The sequence below is a fragment of the Poecilia reticulata genome, chromosome 16, assembly GCF_904066995.2.
Source record: "Poecilia reticulata chromosome 16, P_reticulata-male-v2, whole genome shotgun sequence".
Lineage (NCBI taxonomy): Eukaryota > Metazoa > Chordata > Actinopteri > Cyprinodontiformes > Poeciliidae > Poecilia > Poecilia reticulata.
Genome location: NC_088845.1, coordinates 27399457 through 27419975, shown reverse-complemented (window position 1 = coordinate 27419975; position 20519 = coordinate 27399457). Strand labels below are relative to the sequence as shown.

At 39.7% G+C, this 20519-nt stretch overlaps 1 protein-coding gene across 17 annotated transcripts in view; it reads left to right on the top strand.

Annotated features, from left to right (window-relative positions):
• Window positions 1-20519, top strand: part of plecb (plectin b) — a 130207-nt gene that overhangs the window by 108598 nt on the left and 1090 nt on the right. For 10 of the 17 annotated variants that reach the window (XM_008431960.3, XM_081617052.1, XM_017309428.2 and 7 more), the window contains 10 exons: window positions 72-98; window positions 1743-1900; window positions 2498-2676; window positions 2780-2918; window positions 3578-3934; window positions 4031-4114; window positions 4204-4308; window positions 4802-4900; window positions 7445-10798; window positions 13337-20452. In XM_008431960.3, coding sequence (XP_008430182.1) covers window positions 72-98; window positions 1743-1900; window positions 2498-2676; window positions 2780-2918; window positions 3578-3934; window positions 4031-4114; window positions 4204-4308; window positions 4802-4900; window positions 7445-10798; window positions 13337-19501 — 10667 coding nt within the window. In that variant the 3' untranslated portion in view covers window positions 19502-20452. The remainder of the gene's footprint in view (window positions 1-71; window positions 99-1742; window positions 1901-2497; window positions 2677-2779; window positions 2919-3577; window positions 3935-4030; window positions 4115-4203; window positions 4309-4801; window positions 4901-7444; window positions 10799-13336; window positions 20453-20519) is intronic. The other 7 variants (XM_008431966.3, XM_008431954.3, XM_008431958.3 and 4 more) reach the window with 3 other exon arrangements.

Here is a 20519-nt window from a genome sequence, read left to right as displayed (position 1 = left end):
GGATTTTATGCAACACTTCTACAGTGAAAAAAAAATCAAAAAACAAACAAAATTGTCAATTCACCTTTCAGGAGAATTTCAGGTTGTTAGGCTGAAAGGTGAGTGATGCAAGGCTTAGACAAAGCTGCTGCAAACCGAGCTGATTTAAATGCTTTCCAGTTTTCGATGGATGACCAGACAGAAGTGTTAGCATGTAGATGAGTGTCGCGTTTACAGCATGTTGTTTTGGCTCACAGGCTGCCACACCATGTGCATTTCACATGCTGCGATCACTATGTAGTGCTTTTTCTCACGCAGGTGTACAATGCCTTCCAGAAGTACTCATACCTCTAAGCGTTTCCAGTTTTCTAACCAATACTTTCCAGAAAGTATTGGTTAGGGTTGCGTCACCAGCCAGCGTGTGCACATCTTCATGCAAGAGCTTGAAGTTTCACATCCACAAATTACACAGACCGCTCGGCTGGATGAGCGACTGTCACCTAGTCGCACTTAAGTGCCATGCAAAATCAATATAAAGTTTCTAAATTAAAGTTTTAAACAAAATGGTTTCCTTTAGACCTTCCTGATTATAAAAATCTGAAAATCTAAGTATCTTCAGACATGTTTAGCTTCAGACAGTAAACATTTTCTTTTTGAAAACTTGCATACGGTGGCGGTTTTGGTAACACTTTATTTGAAGGGGGGTGAATAAGACTGTCATGACACTGTCATAAACATGACATAACTTGTTAGGTATTTTCTTAAACCTACATAAAAAAAAGAGAACCACAGACAACGTATATGAGTTTTTAACCAAACTTCTGCAGAAGGAGAAGACACAGTGAACTGCTCCTCCTAGCAGCTCACCATGTGTTCTGAAAACCTTCAGTTTGTTTGTCTCTTTTATTAGCAGGGGAGAGAAAGGTGTGAACAGGAATGGAGGGGCTGAAATCCACATCCTATCTTCACAGCAGGATGTGAATTCAGACAGAGGGGAGACACAGAAACTAAATTAACACATAGTTTGGTTTTGCAGCTCAGGACTTTCCCAGGAAGATCTAAGTCACCATCTGTACAAACATGCTTGATTAAGGAAGATTTGATTTGATTTGATTCTTATTCACCCCCCTTCAAATAAAGTGTTACCGCGGTTTTTGATATTGGGTGACATGGGCGGTTGCCCAGGGCGGCATCAGAAATTAGTGGAGCTCCCAAGAACTAGAAAATAAATATATCTTCCTAATGATTAGGTTGAGAATAAGATTAAATTAATCTTCCTAGCTTGACTTTAAACAAACATGCAGAACTACAATAATATAATTTAGATAATAAAAAAGCTTAATAACCATGTATTTGTTGCCTTTCTTAACACTTAGGTGATAATTTATGTTCTTCAGTCAGTTAAAATCACAATAAAACGCATTGAGCCTTGTGGTTCTAATTTAACAAAAAATCAGAGGTATGAATATTTCACCTTTTGTAAGGTACTGTATGTACAGTTTTTGATACATGCAACATAGTGTGTGTGATATAGATAAGTGTGTTTCAGAGACTTAACACACAAAAACCGCATGAATTATTGGCTTACATGTGAAAACGCAGCACAATAAAAAGATTGTTAGACTAAATTAACCGAATCTCTCAGAATACATCAACATGCTTCGTAAAATAAATTTTTGTTTTGATTTTTTTTTTTTTTTTAAAGGCTAAATTTGTTCTCCGTTTACTTTCTGGTCTCTCTGAATTCAAATGCGTCCGTGCAGGCCAACAGGACGAGACTCTGTGCAAGAACTACATCTCTGAGATCAAGGATCTGCGTCTGCGCATCGAGAACTGCGAGTCTCAGACTGTGAGTCGCATCCGCAAACCGCTGGACAAGGAGCCGCTGAAGGAATGCATCCAGAAGCGGACAGATCAGCAGGTAAACCCGCAGAAAACCCACGACACTCAAACAAAGTTAGGACAAAGAAACGTGTCAGAAATGTGTGGTCGGCAAAAAGCCGAGCAGAAATGATTAATAAATAGGAGAGAGAAGTTTTGCTGTTCTAATTTCCACTGAAATCTGTGTTTAAATGCAGAACACATGAGGGAAAAAAAAAAGAAACAAATATTTTTCATTTTTTAATGAAATTCTGTGGAAATTGCAGAGATTATGGAGCCGCTGGCTGCAGTTCCACCACAGATGTTTTCATCTCTGCTCATACACAATAACTAATAACCACCAAATCTCCGTACTGATTAATTTAATGTTTCTTAAAGAGTTAAGTTTGTCAAATCTAACGACAAAGGATGAAATTTAGCTGTTGTGCTAATTCTTGTATTTTTACATCGCCGCAAATCAATCACAGTCCTAATCAAATAAATAACAAAAATATATGTTTTGTTTCTTTTTATTTTATTCTTTAATTTAGATATTAGGCATAGAGAAAATTTAAAAGCTGACTGAAATTTAAAAGTCTCTTGTATTCCTTTATATCTATTTTAATGTTGTTACCTCTGGTCTTTCTTTGGTCCACAGAAAGTCCAGGGAGAACTGGAGGGTCTTAAGAAGGACCTGGACAAGGTGTCTGTGAAAACCCAGCAGGTGCTGGCGTCCCCCCAGCAGCCGGCCTCGGCACCTGTTCTGCGGTCCGAACTGGATGTTACCGTGCAGAAGATGGACCACGTCTACATGCTCTCCTCCGTCTATCTTGAGAAGTATGGTTGTTTTTTTAATTATTCTTTAGCCACACTGAAGAAAGACTATGACATTTTGCCCTCTGTTCTTCACGGACTTATTTTGCGCGTCTCGTCTCTTCAGGCTGAAGACTGTAGACATGGTGATCCGGAACACCCAGGGAGCGGAGGGAGTGCTGAAGCAGTATGAGGACTGTCTGCGAGAGGTTCAGGCTGTACCCAGTGACGTCACGGAGGTGGAGACCCAACGATCCAAGCTGAAGGTAAATAAACTATTCAGATTTTTATTATCATTTTTAATGGCTAAAACAAAATTACAGTCTTGAACTGTCTAAAAAGAAGAAGTGGATTTTAACATGTTATTAGTCTGGGTAGGAATACAGAAAAAATAACATAGACCTGTCTTATTACCTAAAAGCTACAAAAAAATCATTGCATTTCAGAACAGTGAAGGGCTGTTTATATTGACTTTATTTAACTTCTGAAATTAAAATTTTGTCCAAATAATTGATCATTTGATTTTTTTTTAAGTCACTGCCAGATCATAAGAAATATCACAGTTGACAGCTTTTTGGCCTCTAGATGCTCTGAAATACATATTTGTCATTTTTTTTAATAACAGATCACGTTAAATAATGATCCTCAGAACATACTTTTAGTGAAAACTAAAAGATTTGAGTTCAAACTTCCCTAGTTTTAGAAAAACTACCCAACAAATTGAGGAATTTGAGTCTGGAAAAGCATCAAATTTTGAAATGGAGATTTCTTGGAACCCTAACGTTAACACTTCCTAAAGAAATTCTGTTTAATATTTTTACAACACATAGCATAGCAGCAGAAACTTCTATCCAATCTACTGTAATATTTAACTTTTGAATTTTTGCTATTTGAACTGAACGGATTGTTTTGCTACGATTGACAGAACATGCGGGGCGAGGCTGAGAGCGAGCAGCCGGTGTTCGACTCCATGGAGGAGGAGCTGAAGAAAGCCTCCGCCGTCAGCGACAAGATGTCCCGCGTTCACACCGAGCGGGACATTGAGCTTGACCACTATCGCCAGCTGACCACTAGCCTCCAGGACCGCTGGAAAGCCGTGTTCACACAGATTGACCTTCGCCAGAGAGAGCTGGAGCAGCTCGGCCGACAGCTTGGTTACTATCGCGAGAGCTACGACTGGCTCATGCGCTGGATCGCCGACGCCAAGCAAAGGCAGGAGAAGATCCAGGCCACGCCCATCACCGACACCAAAACTCTTAAAGAACAGCTGGCACAGGAGAAGGTATGATGAAAACATTTTTATTTGCCATCAACATTTCCTAAGAGATAATTCAGCTGAACTTTTAACTTGAACCTTTTTTTTTGTTTGTTTTTACAGAAACTGCTGAGTGAGATTGAGCAGAATCAAGGCAAAGTTGATGAGTGTCAAAAGTATGCTAAAGCATACATTGATACAATCAAGGTGAGCCTCGAAGAAATCATAGCAGCACACATCTTGCATTAACATACTTGAAAGTGTTCTGAGTTTAACTAATGTTTTCATGCCAACAGGACTATGAACTGCAGTTGGTTGCCTACAGAGCTCAGGTGGAGCCTCTTGCTTCTCCTCTGAAGAAAGCTAAACTGGATTCTGCTTCGGACAACATCATTCAGGAGGTGCGCTTTTCAAACTACAACTGTTTCTGGAGTACAAGACAAAAAATATAGTACAGAAAGAGACGGGTCATATGCACCATATACCATGGCATTTGACATTTTTAGCTTTTCTTACCGTCTTAGTTAGGACAATGACCACCGCTAGCATTGCCAACTGTGACCACACTTTTACTGTTACTTTAAAAAAGAGAAAATTAATGCCTGGTTGACATTTTAACCTCATCATTTTGATACTGGTTTATTACTGACCAAATCTATTTTTGGTGTTTAAGGCAGAAAAAAGGACTCAGAAACCAGTTAAATATGCACCAATAGGTCATCATAAAATACAACAATTGAGATTTTTAAATGGTACTATCTTAATTGTTAGCACTGTTAGCATCATTAGCATTGCTAATTTGAGATCATTTTGTCAAGTTGCTGTACCTCAGCAAAATAATTATTGTTTAGAAGTTCATTCGTCTCCTGGTGTTGTTTGTTTCTCCCACATCAGTATGTGACTCTGAAGACTAAGTACAGCGAGCTGATGACTCTTACTAATCAGTACATCAAGTTCATCATCGACATGCAGCAACGCTTGGAGGACGAGGAGGTACGTGGCAACTGGCTGAGGGTCCCAAACAAACTAATCTCTTAACACTAACTAAACCAACCAAGTGACCGAGCAAATATTCACTGAAACACCAAACAGCACAAACACAGTTCCCACTGATCACCAAAATGCATGCACACACATGCACAGGCACTTCCAGTTTCTCTACTCCACTCACACACTATTTACATTTAATGTATGGGAGACAAATTTCTTTGCACTGGTCAAGCATGAAACAATGGCGTCCTGCAGCTGATCGGTTAGCAACACAGGCAAATGTTTTAGAAAATATTACATCCTTAAATATAAAAAAAAAAAAAAGAAATTCAATTCAAATTATTGCAGGTAAGCTGCAGCGCATGTGTTTTGAGTGTGTTCAAATGCTGTGTCAAATAACCGAATGTTTACTAGTTTTGAGCCACCTCTCATTTCTTTATACTGTTCACTACTTAGTCAGAGTTTCCAAAGCAACCTGGCGGCTTACTTTGGCTTGTCTGTCAAATTTAAGTAGCTTTAATTATTTTATTTTTAAGATTTTTAATGTAATCTAACAAAAATATGTTTCTGTAATTATAAAATTCTTTCAAAAAGACTGAAGAAATCATGCTTTAGGCAACTTTCTAAGATGTTCGTTGACTTTGAAGCAGAATATAAAGAAAACAGGGATGACTCACTCAAAATCACATTAAGTGATACAGTGACATTCATACACACATACGTACATAATCACTTTCATTCATTTTATATATTTTCCCATTACAGATTTAAAATAAGGGGTTCTTTCTTTCACTTCTTTCAGTTTTTCCCTTGTTTTTTTTTATTCCACGAGTCACTTTAAGTCTTTTACGTTACACTCTCTTTCCCACCTCTGTTATTCCTACATTAACACAATTTTAAAGACACACATTCTTTCCTAACCCAGTGTTTTGTTTCTGTCCTTGCCTCCTATAACTGCTTGCCAGTGCTTTGCCATGTTTGAGCATTTAAGAGGTAAACTTTTCACTGTCTCAGGTACCTATCTAATTTGTATTCCTCATTCCTTCTCGTCATTTGTGTTTCTTTTAAAATGCATTTTGGCTTTCAAGTGCATTATTTTTGCATTTTTATTAGAGATGCACTGATTAGAATTTTGTGGCTGATCCCCTGCCTTTGTTTAATATGGTTTTATTATTTTCAAGCACAGAAAAATTGACCACAGAATTGACATTGTAAACTTTCTTTAGCTTATACTAGGCATTAGGGGAAGTAGCATGGCTAGAGTAACTAAAACAGCAGAATCATTGTATTATTTTTGGAGAATGTAAATCCTTTGCTTCCAAGTTGTCTAAAAAGCAGCCAACATATCAAAAACATGACAAGTGTCTTGAAAGCTCAAAAAGGGTAAAACTGAGCAACTTTGGAGTACACAGATCAGCCTTTCTGTTACTGCTTAAAATCTATGTTCACCCCTTCACTCTCTAGTGGCGTAAATGAACTGCTGACCTATAAAAAATTTTGTTTCTTCTCTAGTAGCCTTTTACTCATCTGTGCCTTCTCTGCTATTTAAATAACTCACTGGTTCTGAAAACGATTACGTCTTTTTATCTTAGAAACCATAAACCTACTATGATTCCTTCATCGATGGAAAAAGACTGTTTTTTTTTTTTCTCCAGCCAATTTCTCAGTGCATCTCTACGTTTTGTTGAAGTCTTCAGTAGAAATCCAGCTTACAGTTCAAACTGACACCTTGTCTTTAACATCCATTCCTACAGGCTATGGTTTAAATGCTCAGCTTTGTACCGTCAATGTCTCTGAAGCGGTGTCTGGTGTCCTCACAAACAGTTTAACTAACCTGAATATTTCACCTTTGACTTTGCTGTACCCTTTAATTCTATATAGTTACAAATAGTGATTTAAAGAACCCCCAGTGTGTGTGACGTGATAACAGTAGTCTGACAGAATAGTGTCTTTAACTTAAATATTGAAAGGATAGGTACATTTAAACAAATACTCTTGTCTGTTTACACAGAAAGGTAAATATAATATGGAAAACTATCCATTGGGATCATTTATATGTCATTAGTGAAAATATTTGAGATGTAAACGCTATAAAATATACGTATGTTTAATGTTTAAAAATATCAACCCAACAATTTCCCAAAGATACATCTACATTTGCATGCCATGATTTTCTTGCTGTGTTGCGAAGTGATATTTTGTTCCCTTACATTAACTGAATCATCCACATCTTTCTGTTTTTCCTGAATTGTCTTGTCATGATTAATTTTTTGATTGCATTGTGATTTTTTTTAACATCACCTTTATGAATGTGCACCTAATTTGCATCAAGTGATTGAACTTTTCTTTGAGCTAATTTTAACCTTAACACTGCCATGGTAATGCTTCACATTAGCCTGCTCTTAAACAAGTGTGTTTCAGCTCTGACGGAGAACGTAAGGACAATTTTAACCCACACTGTTTTGAGCCGGTCAATGTAAAATATTACCTTTAACCTGTCGTGCTTGATTATAATCCTTTCTTTACCATTTGCTTCCACTAATGCAGAAAGCTGCACAGAAACTCAAAGCGGAAGAACAAAAAAAGATGGCGGAGATGCAGGCTGAGTTAGACAAACAGAAGCAGTTAGCTGAAGCTCAAGCAAAGGCTGTTGCTAAAGCTGAAAAAGAGGCCCAAGAGCTGAAGCTGAAAATGCAGGAGGAAGTAAACAGGCGAGAGATCGCTGCTGTAGATGCAGAAAAGCAAAAGCAAAACATCCAGCTGGAGCTGAGTGAGCTTAAAAACCTCTCAGAGCAACAGATCCAGGACAAAAGCCAGCAGGTGGATGAAGCTCTACAGAGCAGAGTCAAGATTGAAGAGGAGATCCGTCTTATTAGACTCCAGCTTGAGACCACCGTCAAACAAAAGTCTACCGCAGAATCTGAGCTCAAGCAACTTCGCAACAGAGCCGATGAAGCAGAGAAACTCAGAAAGGCAGCACAGGAAGAGGCAGAGAAGCTCCGCAAACAAGTCAGCGAAGAGACACAGAAAAAGCGCATGGCCGAGGAGGAACTTAAACGCAAATCTGAGGCGGAGAAGGAGGCGGCGAAACAGAAACAAAAAGCTCTCGAAGACCTTGAAAACCTCAGGAGGCAGGCTGAGGAAGCCGAGAGGCAAGTCAAGCAAGCCGAGGTCGAAAAAGAAAGACAAATCAAAGTGGCTCATGAGGCAGCCCAGAAGAGCGCTGCCGCTGAACTCCAGAGCAAACACACTTCGTTTGCAGAAAAGACTTTCAAGTTGGAGGAATCACTCAAGCAAGAGCACGGCACTGTCCTTCAGCTGCAACAGGAAGCAACTCGCCTCAAGAAACAACAGGAAGATGCAGAAAATCTCAGAGAAGAAGCTGAGAAGGAACTGGAGAAATGGAGACAGAAAGCCAATGAAGCCCTTCGTCTGAGACTGCAAGCTGAAGAAGAAGCACACAAGAAGATGCTAGCCCAGGAAGAAGCTGAGAAACAAAAAGAGGATGCAGAGCGCGAGGCCAAGAAGCGAGCCAAAGCTGAGGAGTCGGCCCTGAAGCAGAAGGACATGGCAGAGAAAGAACTGGAGAGGCAGAGGAAGGTGGCCGAGAGCACGGCTCAGCAGAAGCTCACTGCAGAACAGGAGCTCATTCGACTCAGGGCAGATTTTGACAATGCAGAACAACAGAGGTCCCTGCTTGAGGACGAACTCTACCGTCTGAAGAACGAAGTCCTTGCTGCCCAGCAGCAAAGGAAACAACTGGAAGATGAACTTTCCAAAGTTAGAAGTGAGATGGATTTACTTATCCAGTTGAAGTCTAAAGCAGAAAAGGAGTCCATGTCCAACACTGAGAAGAGTAAACAGCTTTTTGAAGCAGAAGCCTCCAAGATGAGGGACCTGGCTGAGGAAGCAAGCCGACTCCGAGCCATTGCTGAGGAAGCCAAGCATCAGCGGCAGATTGCAGAGGAAGAGGCGGCTCGGCAGAGAGCGGAGGCTGAGAGGATTCTCAAAGAGAAGCTCTCCGCGATCAGTGATGCAACTCGCCTAAAAACAGAGGCTGAGATTGCCCTGAAAGAGAAGGAGGCTGAAAATGAGAGACTGAGGAGACAAGCTGAGGATGAGGCGTACCAGAGGAAAGCCCTTGAGGACCAGGCAAACCAACACAAGCAAGACATTGAGGAAAAGATAGTTCAGCTCAAAAAGTCGTCTGAGGATGAAATGGATAGACAAAGGGCATTGGTGGATGACACCCTCAAACAGAAGCGGATCGTTGAAGAGGAAATCAGAATCCTTAAGCTTAACTTTGAAAAGGCTTCGTCTGGAAAACTTGATCTGGAGCTGGAACTTAATAAGCTAAAGAACATTGCAGAGGAAACTCAACAAAGCAAGCTCAGAGCAGAAGAGGAGGCTGAGAAGCTAAGGAAGCTTGCCCTTGAGGAAGAAAGGAGGAGAAGAGAAGCAGAAGAAAAGGTCAAGAAAATTGCAGCAGCAGAGGAAGAGGCAGCCAGACAACGCAAGGCGGCCCAAGACGAGCTCGAGCGTCTGAAAAAGAAAGCAGAAGAAGCCAGGAAGCAGAAAGATGAAGCTGACAAAGAAGCTGAAAAACAGATTGTTGTCGCCCACCAAGCCGCCCTCAAATGCAGCACAGCAGAGCAGCAAGTGCAAAGTGTCCTTGCTCAACAGAAAGAGGACAGCTTAATGCAGAAGAAACTCAAGGAGGAGTACGAGAAGGCCAAGAAGCTCGCCAAGGAGGCGGAAGCCGCCAAGGAGAAGGCAGAAAGGGAGGCGGCTCTCCTTCGCCAACAAGCAGAAGATGCAGAAAGACAAAAGGCCGCTGCTGAGCAGGAAGCTACCATCCAAGCCCAAGCTCAGGAAGATGCTGAGAAGTTGAGGAAGGAGGCTGAATTCGAAGCTGCCAAGCGAGCACAGGCAGAAGCCGCAGCCCTCAAGCAGAAAGAACAAGCCGATGCTGAGATGGCAAAGCACAAAAAACTGGCCGAGCAAACACTAAAGCAAAAGTTCCAAGTAGAGCAAGAGCTCACTAAGGTCAAACTTCAGCTTGACGAAACAGATAAACAGAAGTCTGTCTTGGACGAAGAGCTGCAGCGCCTGAAGGATGAAGTCGATGATGCCGTCAAACAGAAGGCCCAGGTGGAGGATGAACTGTTCAAAGTTAAAGTTCAGATGGAGGAACTACTCAAGCTGAAAATGAAAATTGAGGAGGAAAATCAGCGACTTATCAAAAAAGACAAGGACAACACACAAAAATTCCTTGCCGAGGAAGCCGAGAACATGAAGAAGCTTGCGGAAGATGCCGCTAGGCTCAGTGTCGAGGCCCAAGAGGCTGCTCGCTTGAGACAGATTGCAGAAGACGATCTCAACCAGCAGCGAGAACTTGCAGACAAAATGCTCAAGGAGAAAATGCAAGCCATACAAGAGGCATCCAGACTCAAAGCTGAGGCTGAGATCCTCCAAAAGCAGAAAGATCTGGCTCAGGAGCAGGCGCAAAAGCTCATGGAGGACAAACAGCTAATGCAGCAGCGTCTAGAGGAGGAAACCGAGGAGTACCAGCGATCGCTTGAAGCAGAAAGGCAAAAGCAACTGGGAATAATAGCAGAATCCGAAAAACTCAAGCTTCAGGTCTCTCAGCTCAGCGATGCTCAGGCCAAAGCTGAAGAAGAGGCTAAAAAGTTCAAGAAACAGGCAGACACGATTGCAGCCCGCCTTCACGAGACAGAAATTGCCACAAAACAAAAAATGACGGCTGTCGAAAAACTGGAGTATGAGAAACAAAATACCAGCAAAGAGGCTGATGATTTACGCAAAGCGATCGCAGACCTAGAGAATGAGAAGTCTAGACTGAAAAAGGAGGCTGAGGACCTTCAAAATAAGTCAAAAGAGGTATTGTGTCAATAATGACATAGCAGAGCAGCTTATGTCATTGTCAATACTGTCTAAATACTAACCCATTTCTTCCTTAAAATTTACTTTGTTCTTTCTTTGATTATACTAATCACAAATCAATATTTTTAATTATGTCATGATTTTAATTTTAATTTTCTTACAGTGCACTGTGCTCATGCGGATCATATCCCGAATGTCTTCTGATGTCCTGGAATAATTTTCCATTTTAAACCATGTCTCATTCTCTTTTAATTTCACATTTAGGTTAAATCCGTAAAACCTTCAAAAGTATGATAGATCAGTTTAAAAACAAACTAATGGGTAATTTCATAAGCATGTTAAATCCACCAAAATCATGAATTAGGCCAATCTAAAAGAACAATTTGAAAAAATTCAATTAATCTTTATTTAAAATCTTTACTTAGGTACATTATTATAACACATTGCAGTGTAATTGATACATAAACTAAAATAGTGTTATTTATGTAAAACACAAAATGCATCACTGAAGTCGAAGTACCTAAATGTGTGCAAGCGTGCTTGCTTAATGACACACATTAAAATTGTATGCAAAACATATTTAGCCCATTTATTTTTGTCTTTATTACTAATTTATTAAAGTGTGATAGATTTTCACTGTCCCACATCCGGTCCCCCTAACATAGTATTTAATGTAATTATTTTCTTATGCTCTAAGATAACACTAATTGCTTATGTATCTTAAATATCTTTCTTATTTTCACATATCATACACTAGTGAATGTTTAGCTGTACTTGTTTTGAAAATGAAGATTTATATGCCTCCGTTATGTAATCGCCTTTCAGGTTGGAGAAATTCAAGATAATTTTTCCATATTAAACAGGCAGTGACATTTCATTCTATTAACCTTACAACTTGGAGTTGGCCATTTCAATATATTCAGCTGAGTCGTTCAAAATTAAATAAATATATACTGTAATGATAAAATAAACGTCTCCATGAAATAAAAACAAAGTAATTATAAAACCATATTTTTTTAATGGGGAGCTATTCAATATAAATTTATTTATTTACATATTTCATGGGCTTTTTGTTAACTGTTTTTATTTCTGGCTCCTTTAGTTCATGTTCTTATATTCAAACGAGGGGGCGGGGTTTGCACAAAGTTCCGCCCACAAAGAAAACTCCGCCCCCTCATTTCAATATGAGAACATGAAATAAAACAGCCTGAAATAATAAAAATGAGTTAAGAAAATAAACATCCCTGAAGTATGTAAAGTGGCATTTACAAAATAAATGTCACAAAGTAAAACACCATTATAAAATTAATAAATAATGAAATGCATACAAAAGTCCTTAAATAAATAAATGGTGACTGACAAAATATGCCCCAGATTAAAAATATTTTTAAATGTATTTTTTTGTCTTTATTTCATAGGGACATTAGTGTTTATTTATTTAATGAAACAGCACCCTATATTCCAAAAGGTTCATTCTATTATTCTTAAATAAGCTTGAGTACAACCAATTGCCTTTAGGCAGGTTTCATACTGAATTATCCATACTGAATAATTCAATATGAATTATCATATTAGTATGTATGAATTAAACTCAACAGTTTACAAAATGCATTTTTTCTTATTTTTTATGTCATATGTATCATAAGTATCGTTACTTGCTGAGTTAAAGTAATTACTACATTAAGTTTTCAGAGTCAAAGTTGGCTTTTTCCAGTTTATAAAAATAAAAGAATAAACTACACTGTGTCAACTATACAAAACACATTGGTTTTTGTGAAATTCTGAAAAGGGGATAGGCAGTAAGGATGTAAAATTAATCACAATATCTTTTAGCATTTATCATAATAACAATAAGCCAACAACTGTAGGCAACTGTAGGTCAATGCATTCGACGGCCCACAAATGTAAAACACTGAACTTAAAAACATACCTATTTTAAAGTGGATATCTTCAGGACACCAGTGACAGGAAAAGTGTGATTTATATTCAAAACTCCACACAGTAACTGCATTTCATCATATTTTCAAATTTATTGATATTTATTGATGTGCTAATGTAACCAATAATGGAGAAAATACAAAATAAATAATTCTGACAATACTGCCAATTTTGGGGGTTTCCATACAAAGTTAATTAGTATTTGTGACTGTATTTGTGATCAAAATTCTATGATGATGAGACATTTTTCATGATAATAATAAACGATTCTATAAACCCCCATTATGAAACTATTTAAATTTGGGGAAATGGGCGGATCTAAACCAAGAGCAAAGCACCTCATTCCATAGTTCATGCATGTGAAATCCTCACAACCTCATCTTCACTTTCAAAGTCCCTCAAACTTTTCTTCTCCGTCTTGCCATTTAGTGTTAGACATGGTCTGCTTTAGTGAAAATGTAGTCTGATCCTCTAATGCATAAGCAAAGTGCATTGTACAAAACTTGTTCATTACAGATTTATTAACAAAAATGTTTTTAAAGCAAATATATGTGCCATAAACCTGTAGTAACTTACTTTTTTCTGTTCTTCCATTAGATGGCTGATGCACAACAGAAACAAATTGAACATGAGAAGACCATGCTTCAACAGACATTCTTGACTGAAAAGGAGATGCTATTGAGAAAGGAGAAGCTAATTGAAGAAGAGAAAAAGAGACTGGAAAGTCAGTTTGAAGAAGAAGTGAAGAAGGCAAAAGCTCTCAAAGATGAACAGGAACGCCAAAAACGGCAAATGGAGGAGGAGAAGAAGAACCTTCTGGCTACTATGGATGCAGCACTCAGCAAACAGAAAGAGGCAGAGCAAGAAATGCTTAATAAGCAGAAAGAAATGCAAGAACTAGAGAGAAAGAAGTTAGAGCAAGAAAGACTTCTTGCAGAAGAAAACCAGAAACTGCGTGAGAAATTACAACAGCTTGAAACTGACATTGACGCTAACAAAGAACATGTACATTTAAAAACCATTGAGATAACAAAGACAATTCTCAATGGTCAAGCTCCTGCTGATATGGTAGATGGTGTAGAAAAGAAACCTGATCCTCTAGCTTTTGATGGTATCCGTGAAAAGGTACCAGCAAGCAGACTCCATGACCTTGGTCTTTTATCCAAAAAGGACTTTGACAAGCTTAAAGATGGCAAAACCACAGTTCAGGAGCTTAGTGAGGCTGACAATCTAAAGAAAATTCTTAAAGGAAAGCATGCCATTGCTGGTGTTTTAACACCAAAAAATCAAAAGATGTCTGTTTACCAAGCTTCAAAGGAAAAAATGATTACCCCTGGCACAGCCATGATTCTTCTTGAAGCACAGGCTGCCACAGGTTACATTTTAGACCCCATAAAGAATCAGAAACTTTCTGTTAATGAGGCAGTAAAGGAAGGTTTGATTGGCCCTGAACTACATGACAAAATGCTTTCAGCTGAAAGGGCTGTTGTTGGCTACAAAGATCCTTACACTGGTGGAAAGGTCTCTGTTTTCGAAGCAATGAAGAAAGGTCTGATAGAACGTGACCATGCAATAAGAGTCCTTGAAGCCCAGCTCGCCACTGGTGGCATTGTTGACCCTGTCAACAGTCACCGCGTACCCAATGAAACCGCCTATAAACAGGGACAGTATGATGCAGAAATGAATAAGGTTATGGAAAAACCATCAGATGACACAAAGGGATATTTTGACCCAAGCACTCAGGAACCACTAACATATTCTGAACTTATGGCAAGATGCACTGCTGACCCAGAGACCAGTCTGTTACTCCTGCCAATTACAGAAAAAGCTGCTCAGTGCTCTAGCATGTACACAGAAGAGGAGACCAAAGATGTTTTCAACAAAACAACTGTGTCTGTGCCATTCGGAAGATTCCAGGGTAAAACTGTTACCATCTGGGAGATCATCAACTCAGAGTACTTTACTGAAGATCAGAAAAAAGACCTTCTCCGCCAGTACAAAACTGGCAAAATAACCATTGAAAAGATAATTAGAATAGTTATCACTGTGGCTGAGGAGAAGGAGAAGAAGAAGGAAATAACCTTTGATGGTTTAAGAACATCTGTACCTGCCAGTGAACTCCTGGAATCCAAGGTCATCGATAATGATCTTTACAACAAATTGATAAAAGGAAATGTGTCAGTCAAGGATGTCTCTGCAATGAAACCAGTTCACAAAGCACTCCAGGATACAAACTGCATAGCCGGGGTACTTATTGACTCATCCAAAGAGACAATGTCCTTCTACCAAGCTATGAAGAGGGACATGATGAGGACTGGGCTTGCTTTGAAAATGCTTGAAGCTCAAGCAGGATCAGGCTACGTGGTCGACCCTGTTCAAAATCAAAAGTACACTGTTGATGAGGCTGTCAAAGCTGGGGTTGTTGGTCCTGAGCTGCATGAAAAGCTCCTGTCTGCAGAGAGAGCTGTTACTGGTTACAAAGATCCTTACACTGGAAACACAGTCTCTCTTTTCCAAGCAATGAAGAAAGATCTCATTCCTAAAGAACAAGGTGTCAGACTGCTTGATGCCCAAATGACCAGTGGTGGCATCATTGATCCAGTGAAGAGCCATCGTATACCTGATGATGTTGCTTGCAAGAGAAATTATTTAGATGATGAAATGAAACTGCGTCTAAGCAGTCCAACTGATGAAACTAAATGTTTCTTTGATCCAAACACAAAAGAAAATGTCACATACTCCCAGCTGTTTGACAGGTGTGTTACAGACAAAAAAACTGGTCTTAAGCTTCTTCCACTTAGTGATGAAGCAGTTAACGATAAAGAAGAAGCAACATACACCGAAGCCCAAACAAAAGACGCTATGACACAAGCAACTGTGGAGCTTGACTGTGGGCCATTCAAGGGCAGAAAGATGACACTATGGGAAATTATCCACTCTGATTATCTCACTGAAGAACAGAGACTCGAACTGATTAGACAGTTTAGATCAGGAAAAGTTACAATTGAAAAGCTTATCAAGATCATTATCACAATTGTGGAAGAGAAGGAGGCTAAGAAAAAGGAACAGTCCAGCTTTAAGGGACTCAGAGATCATGTTCCAGCAGACTCCTTGTATGACTCCAAAATAATTGACAAAACAACCTTTGACCACCTTCAGCAAGGCAAAATCACACCTAGAAAAGTCAGTGAGAATCCAAATGTCAGTAAATACCTCCAGGGCACTGAGAGCATTGCTGGAATATACCTGGAGCCTACCAAGGAGAAAATAAGTATCTATCAGGCTATGAAGAAAAAACTCCTTAGGCACAACACTGGCCTTTTGCTTCTTGAGGCTCAGGCTGCATCTGGGTTCATTGTAGATCCAGTAAAAAACCAATGTCTCTCAGTAGATGAGGCAGTGAAGGCAGGACTTGTTGGTCCAGAACTCCATGAAAAACTCCTCTCTGCAGAAAAAGCAGTCACTGGCTACAAGGATCCATTCACTGGGAAGAAAATCTCCCTTTATGAAGCAATGCAAAAGGATCTTATACTCAAAGAACATGCCATCCCCTTGTTGCAAGCTCAGATGTTCAGTGGTGGAATCATTGATCCTGTAAAGAGCCACCGGGTCCCAACTGATGTGGCATACCAGACGAACATTTTCAGTAAGAAAGTTGCCAAGACCTTGTCTGAATCTTCAGATGACAACAAGCCTTTCTCAGATCCAGAAACTGATGAAAATGCAAGCTACAAGCAACTTAAAGACAAATGCCAAAAAGATAAAGACACAGGCCTGTATATCCTGCCACTCTCCAAACCTCAGTCTCCAACTGTCGTGGAAAAAACATACGTTTATACAGAAGAACAAACCCAGAGTGATCTTACCAACACCCAAATTGACATTCCAATTGAGGGCCTTGCCGATAAACCAATGAACCTGTGGGATGTCATGAACTCAAATTTGCTTCCAGAGCATGAGAGGCAGAAACTCTTGGAAGAATACCGTTCTGGTAAAATCACTAAAGAACGGATGATCATCATTATAATTGAGATAATGGAACAGAGAGAAGTTGTTATACATGACAGTCCATTGTCATATAAGACTATAAGAAGAAGGATAACTATTGAGGAGCTCTACAATGCCCGCATCATTGATCTTGAGACATACAACCTTCTGAAACAAGGCAAGAGAGACATTCGTGATATAATGGAGATGACCAGTGTAAAACAGTATCTCTATGGCACAGGCTGTCTCGCTGGTGTCACAACAGACTCAAGCTCCAAGATGAGCATATATCAAGCAATGAAAAGAGGTTTTATTAAACCAGAAATAGGCCTTACTCTCTTAGAGGCACAAGCTGCAACAGGCTTTATTATTGATCCAGTAAAGAACGAGACACTCACTGTTGATGAAGCTGTTCGTAAAGGAGTTGTTGGACCAGAGATCCATGACAAACTACTTTCAGCTGAAAGAGCTGTCACTGGATATAAGGATCCATACAGTGGGAAGGTCATATCTCTTTTCCAGGCCATGAAAAAGGATCTTGTTCCAGAAGATTATGCCCTTAAAATGCTGGAGGCTCAAATTGCTACTGGAGGTATCATTGATCCAGAATTCCAGTTCCATCTTCCAGATGACATTGCCTTGCAAAGAGGTTATATCAACAAGGAGACCAACGAGAAACTCTCAGACAGTGTCAAGGGGTTCATTGATCCTGTTACTGTTACTGAAGAACAACTGTCATACGCAGAGCTTCTCAAGAGATGCAAGCATGAGGGTGGATTGCGACTACTCTCCCTGGGAGATAAGAGGTTAACATTCAAGGGTTTGAGAAAACAGATCACAATGGAGGAGCTGATTCGCTCACAAATTATTGATCAGCAGACTGTCACTGAATTGAATGAAGGCATTATTTCAGTGGAGGAAGTTAGCAATAGACTCTCAAGATACCTTGAGGGCACAAGTTGTATTGCTGGAGTGTTTTTGGAGTCGAGCAAAGAACGCCTATCAATTTACCAGGCAATGAAGAAAAACATGATAAGACCAGGCACTGCATTTGAACTTCTTGAGGCTCAGGCAGCCACAGGATATGTCATTGATCCCATCAAGAACCTTAAACTTACAGTAAATGAGTCTGTAAAGATGGGAATTGTAGGTCCAGAATTCAAAGATAAGCTTCTCTCTGCTGAGCGTGCAGTGACAGGGTACAGAGATCCTTATTCAGGCAAGACAATCTCTTTGTTCCAGGCAATGAAAAAGGGACTCATCTTGAAAGATCATGGCATCCGTCTGCTAGAAGCTCAAATTGCCACTGGTGGAATTATTGACCCAGAAGAAAGTCATCGCTTACCAGTTGAGATAGCCTACAACCGTGGTTTCTTTGATGAAGAAATGAATGAGATTCTGACTGACCCATCTGACGACACCAAAGGCTTCTTTGACCCCAATACTGAAGAAAATCTAACCTACCTCCAACTTATGGAGAGGTGTATTACTGATCCTGATACTGGCCTGGTGCTTCTGCTACTGAAAGAAAAGAAGCGAGAAAGAAAGACCTCCTCTAAAACATCTGTCCGTAAACGCAGAATTGTCATTGTAGACCCAGAGACAGGCAAAGAAATGTCTGTATATGAGGCCTACAGCAAAGGACTCATTGACCACCAGACGTACCTGGAGCTTTCAGAACAGGAGTGTGAATGGGAGGAAATCACAATGACCTCCTCTGATGGCTCTGTCAAATCCGTAATCATTGATAGAAGGTCAGGCAGGCAGTATGACATTGATGAAGCTATTTCACGTGGATACATTGACCAGAATTCTCTTGATAAATACAGAGCTGGGAACCTGTCCATTACAGAGTTTGCTGACATGCTTTCTGGAGGCATGGGAGGCTCCCGTTCACGCTCATCCTCATTTGGCTCCACCACTGGTTCCAGTTACTCCACTTCCATGAGCCCCATACCATCCACTAAAGCACCTGCAGTGATATGGAATGACCCATCAGAAGAGACAGGACCCGTAGCAGGAATATTGGACATAGACACACTGGAGAAAGTGTCTATCACTGAGGCAATCCATAGAAGCCTGGTGGACAACATAACAGGCCAAAGGTTACTGGAGGCCCAAGCCTGCACAGGAGGAATTATTGACCCTGCAAGTGGGGAAAAGTTATCAGTTACCGAAGCTACAGACAAAGGCTTGGTTGATAAGGTTATGGTTGATCGTCTCAACCTGGCACAGAAAGCTTTTAATGGATTTGAAGACCCCAGAACTAAGGTGAAGATGTCAGCATCCCAAGCACTGAAGAAAGGCTGGTTATATTATGAGGCTGGTCAGCGTTTCCTTGAGGTTCAATATTTGACAGGTGGACTTATTGAGCCCGATGTCACAGGCCGAGTGTCTCTAGATGAGTCCATCAGAAAAGGAACAATCGATGCTCGTACTGCCCAAAAACTGAGGGATGTCAGTGCCTATTCAAAATATCTAACGTGCCCAAAAACCAAGTTGAAAATCTCCTTTAAAGATGCCATGGAAAGAAGCATGGTAGAGGAGGGAAGTGGCTTAAGGCTTTTGGAGGCCTCCTCACAATCTAGCAAAGGTCTCTACAGTCCCTACAATGCCAGTGGCTCTGGATCTGCATATGGCTCTCGGACCGGCTCAAGAACCGGATCCCGATCTGGGTCCAGGAGAGGCAGCTTTGACGCTGGCTCAGGGTTCAGTAGCATGAACTTCTCATCCTCCTCCTTCACATCTGCATCCAGCTACAGTCGCAGATATTGATTAGCTACTGCTGTTCCTGATGCCTTTTGATTAAGAACCAATAGTACTAATGCACTTTATAGATGCATTTCTAACAGGAAAAAATAGTTACAATAGTAAAAAACAAAAAAAGTATAATTTATTTATTCATAATTGCATGTGGTCAAATTAACATTGCCTAAGCTATGGATTTCTTTCTATATATATATTTTTTTTTGAACAGTAACAGTATCAACAGGTGCCTCTCTTATGAGGGTGTAATTATGCATCACCAAAAGTCCAGAAAATAAAAATCACTTAATACAGATCAACAAGTCAAAATTTTCTAAGACAAAATTCAAAACAAAGCAATGACATTTCTGCTGTTTTTAAGTGACTATGCTTTTTTTTTTTTTAACAAGTGTTCAATAGATGTACACTAGTGCTTTCTAAGACTAATATATATTGTATGCATACCAAACAAAACTATTTTTCCACTATTATTTTTTTTCTTTTTAAAGCTGTCATTTAGTGGAATTTTTTTTCTGTTTTATAACTTTATGACTGGTAGTAATGACAAATTGAATGTCAACACAGTTTTAATGGTTTTTATCTAAAAATGTATGGATGCCTTTGAAACTTTGAAATGTTTGTATAGAGTATGTAATGATGTTCTTTTTCTGTCTCTATGCGTACACTGTACCCAGTAAATGACAACACCAATTATACCAGTTAAAACACTACGAAATGAAACGCTATTGGAATACATTACTGAAAACGACCGTTGTAATCATTCATTGTGAAACGAGTTCCACGTTGTCATTACCTTTGGCATTTTGTAATCAGTGGACGCGTACATTTCTTTGTTGTTGTGCAAACTCTAAATTGTGGGTATCTCAAATTGAACATCAGTCAAGTGTTCCAGCTAAATCCCAAGATGATGTCACACTCAATCCTGCACCCCTTCACAGAGCTGCCTGATTTTTGACTTTTGTAAGTTGAATTATTATTTTTTTTATTTGTTCATTCTTTATTTTCATTACTTTGTTTCCCTTCATTG